Source organism: Parasteatoda tepidariorum, chromosome 9, assembly GCF_043381705.1.
Source record: "Parasteatoda tepidariorum isolate YZ-2023 chromosome 9, CAS_Ptep_4.0, whole genome shotgun sequence".
Taxonomy (NCBI): Eukaryota; Metazoa; Arthropoda; class Arachnida; order Araneae; family Theridiidae; genus Parasteatoda; species Parasteatoda tepidariorum.
Genome location: NC_092212.1, coordinates 85,419,509 through 85,425,799, shown reverse-complemented (window position 1 = coordinate 85,425,799; position 6,291 = coordinate 85,419,509). Strand labels below are relative to the sequence as shown.

General features: G+C 30.7%; 1 protein-coding gene across 1 annotated transcript in view; it reads left to right on the top strand.

Moving 5' to 3' along the window:
• The window catches only part of LOC107456787 (liprin-beta-2), a 52,130-nt gene that overhangs the window by 2,635 nt on the left and 43,204 nt on the right, over positions 1-6,291 (top strand). The window contains exons 2-3 of the mRNA XM_016074737.4: positions 5,211-5,294; positions 5,374-5,487. Coding sequence (XP_015930223.2) covers positions 5,211-5,294; positions 5,374-5,487 — 198 coding nt within the window. The remainder of the gene's footprint in view (positions 1-5,210; positions 5,295-5,373; positions 5,488-6,291) is intronic.

The window sequence follows — 6,291 nt, the reverse complement described above, 5'->3', positions numbered from 1 at the left end:
GTGTCAGTGGGATCAATATGCATTTTCTGTCAGAGGGAATGAGCAATTATTCATTATTGGTCAAAGGGTTGGACACTAATATGTGTTGATAAGGCCCTCATTTCAACTCCTTTTTGCTCTCAGTTCAGTTTAAAAAATCCTGTAATCAAGTGTCTCAAATTTAACTATGGCGAGCAGTAAACGTAAAACGTTCTCCATTGATGATAAAATGGGCATAATCAGAAAAATTGAAAATGGATGCAATCAAGCTGATATCTGCAGTTTGTAACAGATGGATAAATAGGCAATGAATAATTTCTGCTCATGAAAAAAATTTAGATGGCAGAAAAAAGTTGAGAAAAGCAGATCACAAGGATGTTGAAGAAACATTACTGAAGTGGTTCTCCAATCGAAGTATCTAAACAAATGTCGATGAATTTGCTAAGCGATTTTATGAGACTACTTTTATGTTCTCGAATGGCAGGTTAGACAGGTTTAAAAAGCAGGATAACAGAAATTCAGGAAAAATTATCTGAGAGTCGGGAAGTTTTTCAATATCTGATGTTGAGGATTGCTCATCAGCTAAAGATTAAAAAAAAATTTTTGTACGCAAGACAAAATAATAATGGAAAATAACACATTTTTTGCTACTACATAATATTTTTCCGTCATTTATTTGAACAATGTGTAATAAAAGGGTGGAGTTTGGGAACCATTAGTTAAATTGCCCGCGTAACGGATATAGTGAACTCCCGGTTATAGTGAGCAGAAATTTCGGTTCCTTGGAGATTCACTATAGCGGGGTTTAACTGTATATATATACGTAGTGGTTATATGTATAAAACTTTTCACAACGCATGCACATATCTCAGTATTTTGTTTCCAATTGCTCTTCAGTATATTCAAAAAAATCTTTTTCTTCTGCCCCTATTTAAATCCTTCAAGTCATTAATGTTGGCATTATTCTTCACAAACCAAGGAATTTATTCTTCTACCAAATTTGAAGAATTATACCCTTCATATAATATTTGTAAGGAAGACTTGTTAACATCGTAAAAAAATAAGTTGCGAAAAAGCTTAAGATTTCTTTAAAAACTGGAACGTCTTTTTCAAATTTAATATGGTTGTAATTAAAATGATCAAAATAATTAACCTTTCCAAAAAAGGTTTTAAAAAATAACCTCCCCCCCCCCAGTAAATTTTTTAAATTTAGTTCAACAAATACAGTGGTTATATGTTCCTCTTATTATTTTGAGTTGAAGTGAAAATCGAAGTAACAAGAAATATATATAAGTAGAGATTTGAATCTTCCAAAGCTGGAAGCTATATTTTATATGAGACAACACGGTCAGTAAATACGTTTTATAAATGAGTTTAAGAAAAGAAAGAATGTAAAAAGAAAAGAACGTTTTCATGCACTTTAAGAATAAGATTAAGTTTTTCTTAAGAGTTGGGCTGTTGAGAAGGGGTGCCACTCTACTTTAAGTATCTTAAAATATGCACTGATGTAATAAAAAAAATATATTCATTAAACACGAGGTGGGGGTTTAACACAAAATGGTTTAATATAATGGATTCAAAAATGGAAGTGGCTGATGATGTGATGGCAACAACAGCAGGATTTAACCATGAGGAGACAATTAAAGAAATATGAGTAGAGTGAAAGTTAATCTGTGGATTTACGAGTCAGAAAAAGAAAAAAAAAAATGGGACCATTCTTTATTGTTCACGTGACTCCCAACGAGAAAAAAAGAGGAAATAAGTCCTCTCTTTGAAGTCGTCTGACCTCATGAACTATCGCCTTTCCCTGCTCCAGTGATGAAAAAGAACGTTTTCTTTTACTGGATTAGATTTTACATAGAGAAGAACCATTTTGATGAAGGTCCCTTATACAGTAGAAATGCTAATAAGCGGAATGTATTCTAATTGATAAAGAAAAATGAAAGCTGAATTTATTTATTTTGAAAACGATTCTTTTTACTTTCGTGAAAAAAATTAATTTTGTAATATTTTTTCTTTTGCACACACTACAGACGATTTTAGATGAAATTCTAAATAAATGTTTGTCTTCGTTCTACATTTGTTTTAAAGATATTTTAGTTTTTGAAAATGTTCTTCAAACAAATAACATTGTCTGACGATATATTGAATGAGTAACTCTACATTTTCGCATTGCTGTTTAGTAAACATATTTCAATTAAACTCAATTATCTATATCATATTTTCAATTATATATATTTCAATCATTTATAGGCTACGCTTTTTATTGAAGTCCTATTTACTGTCACTCACAGTGTTATTTTAACGCTCTCTTTGTTCGTTCCTATATAGCGCCCTGAATTTTGTTTCATTTTCATTCTATTATTTTTTTTAAATAATTTCCTGAAAATTACTCCAAAAATAGATGTTAGACATTTTTGCACTTTTGAAACTAAGATTCTTCCATTGACAACGAAGCTTCCATTGACAACTGTTCAAACTATTATTATATCCCCGCTCAATAAACGTAAAACATCTTGAGATGAAGAAAGAGTGACAGGACCATTTATTATCGTAAATCTTTTTTTTTTTTTGTGAAATGGAAAGTTAAATTTGTATAAGAAAAAAAAAATTTTGTTGTTGTTGTTGATTTTACTCAATTTTAGTATAAACGAGAATATGTGTTAAAATTAATAGAAATCAAAAAATATATAAGTAGTAAATATTTTTTTAAGAAGAAAACATTTGGAGACATTAAGAAGAAATCATATTTTAACATTCGAAAACATTAAGAAGATTTTCATATTTCATAAAATGTCCCCTATGACAAAAAAGGAACCAGGTTTGTTTTACAGTTGTTGATACTTTGACGTCAAAAACCCAATCCTGAATTTGACTATGAAAATCTCGTGCTTTTAGTAGTTCGACCCCCTTTTGTGGCTCTTCATAGCACAAACTATGGATTTAACTTTTCTGTTTGTTATACTGTTTTCAAAATCCGCTCCAATGACGTCAGGTTTTGGAGACCCATATTAATTTCACGGAATACCGTTTAATTTTCTCGGAACAAACAGTCCATGGAATAATTTTTAAGTTTCATTCATTTTCATGAAATTTGCTTGTACAACAACTACACACAAAGAACGCGTGACATTATTTGCTAGAATCATTGAAGAAAAAACGAGGGAAAAAGAGCAATGAAAAAAAGAAAAATAGATGCACTACTTTAACAATTTCATGAATTGAATGTCCAGTTTGTTGTAAGGCTGTTAAACGCGAATTGAATATAATTAAATATTTATTCGAATTTAATGAAACACTTTTTTAAAAACCGATTCATATACTAAGTTTAATTTGAAGTTAGCAGAAACGAGCTTTGATAATATTTTTTTTAAATGCATACGTAATACAATTGGTTATACACTGTACTTAATAAGCATTGTTATGTAAGTATGTATCCATTAGCAATTCAATTGCCTCTGAGGAGTGTCATTTTGTGATAGGATAAAAATTTTAACAAAATATCTGTAGTGTTTTATTTTAAAATATTTAATTTTATTAAAAAAACATACAAATTAGAAAACTATTGACTGTGTCTTATTTTATCATAATACAATTAGACATGAATTTTTAAAAAAAGTGGAGAGCTTCTTATACGAAATGCAAAAAACTCTTAATTTAATCCTCTACCTAATTTCTTTTTACTAAAAAAATCTAATTTCAAAGAAATAAATATTTAATAACATTAAATTCGGGGTCAACGCCCCTTTTACGTTAAATTAAATTAATATAACTGTTAAGAGGGATGATTTTTCGGCTGCTTTTTCCCCCCGTTCCATAATTGTTAAAATGATGCTTTCTTTTCCGGATTTTCTTTTCGGTTCTTCTTTTAAATGCCTTTTTTTTTTCATTTATCATTTGGTACAACGTTGAACAGCTCTGAAATATACTTTAGATGAAGGGAGTATTTTCATCTTTAACTAGATACAGTGAAACCACTCGTGAGCGACCCGTTCCACACTAAAAGGGTCCTTCATAGAGGTTGATTTCAAAATTGATATTTTTCGCAAACGATTTTAATTTCAGTCAAATGTCATTTCCTTGGTGTGCAGAAATGCCGGATTTGTTGGCTTCATGAAAAGACGGATCGATGAATAAAATGTCTCTTAAAAAGGATCCCCAACTGATGTAATTATTATGTGTCAAAACAATTTCACCAATTGTAAAGAGCTACTTTAAATAAATAAACAATTATGTTGTTTTGTTTAAGTTTGCATTTATATTTTATATCATAAAAATGAGTTAGCTTTAAAGAGAGGTTTGTTTCTTTGAGATGCTTGTTTTTTCTAAAATAACTTTTTTTATATCTTCAGGGGTCTGTCCAGGCAGAATTTACTACCGTTTAGCGGTACCTTCACAAATTCAATTTTAGGTAAAACGGTAGTTTCACAAATTCAACTTTAGCAAAAACGGTAGTTTCACAAAATGCTTTTTCTTAAAACTTTATTTTTGTATCCCTTAAGAGACAATAAATCTATATTTTTACCATGTTTTTGTATTGATTTTTTAATATAATTTTTAATTTTTCACAAATTATGTCTAAATTTTCACAAAATAGGTACCTTTCAGAAAAACCTAGACAGACCCCTGATCTTTTAACTCTAAAAGTAAATCAATGATCGTCTTTATCTTTAGTGCACTCTTCACTGCAACATGAAGAAATAAAAAAGAGCTCTCTCACAAATATTTTGAATACTTCTACTTATTTGTTTTGATTTTTTTCTTTCGTGTTTCCTTAATTTGACCCTTTTCCGCATTTGATGCAGATGTTTGCTCGGTCTGCGGGAGAGGTTCCTATGGTCTAAAGATTTTTTCTTCAACACAAAGTCTATGGAAAAAGTTCCTCTTGAAAGGGGTCGCTATTCAGAGGTGGTCTCTTCTGGAGGTTTCACCGTATTTATATAAAGTATATATGTCACGTGTCTCATTGCTTTCTCAACTAATGCCATGGTCATGAGTTCTCAATGTAACACTTAATACCTCTAGTGACATATAAAGAGTTGAAGGTGTTTTCTTTTTCTAAAAAATGGTGGATGATAGAGACAACTGGATTGCATATTTTGAATCAGCCTGTTTCAAACGCCAAACTGCATGGTTTCATTCTTTAGTTTCCCACTATTATGTTGATATATGAATGAATATTTGTTATTATGAATAATTGTTGATAACATGAAGAAACTTATTTATTTCAGGGTAATGAAGTAGGTTTTGAGTGTGATGATTTGGAGCAGAGGATTTCCCAACTTGAAATCGAGAAGCAACAGCTCACACTTCAGGTACATTTCTTTATCATCCTGAAAATGCAATCTGTCATGTATATAAATGTTAGTATACATCTAGTGGATCTATTTGTAGGTGAATGTGTTGTCGGATCAGGTCGAGGCTCAAAACGAGAAAGTCGAGGAACTGGAGTACTCACTCTCAAAGAGTAAAGAACAACTGGACCACTCTGAGACACTATTAAGAAAAGTGAGTTCTTTTGATTCAACATTTTATAAGATAGCAACTTGTGGACACCTTCCTGTTAGAGGAACTGACTGCTACTTTTCAATATCCATTCGTTGAATGCATGTTTTCTTATGATTATGACAGAGGTGATTGTGCTCCGAAAAAAGTCCGGATTTCTCGCTAACCGTGATTGGGAAATTTTCCGAAATCCAAGGTTCAGAAGTTTCCAGAAATCATTGATCACATTTATGCATAAAAATTCTTGTATATTTTATTTAATAATATTAGAACTAGGAATTTATACTTGGCACTCATTTGTAAATGTTGTATTCTAGTAGAATGTGATTAGAGATAAAAGTGAATTTATACAAAATTATTCATTTAAATGATGCTGCATATGATTTATTTAGAATTTCATGTTTTGAAAATATCAATGATTCAAATTTAAAAAGACATGAATTTTTTGAAGTGCGTCATTTAGGATTTTACTCAAGAAAGTTTCAGGATTTTTGAGTTGGGCTCACAATCACCCCTGTTATTATCATAATTGTTGTCAAAAACTGTATTCAAAATCCCGGGAATTTTTTTCTCCTTAATTTAGTGTTTTGGCGTACTACTCGGTGAGGCGTTGCATGCTTGTCGTTCATGTCAATTTTTAAAAACTCCAAGTTTAGAACGATTTTCTGTTCCTGGTTGCACGGAAGTCTATCTTCTTGTTAATGTGAAGCAATGTTTATTTATTTTTATGTTTTTTTTTCTTGTTATGTTTTGAATGTGTCTCCCATTAGCTCCCACATTTTTCTTTAATTTTAATTCCCCCCCCCC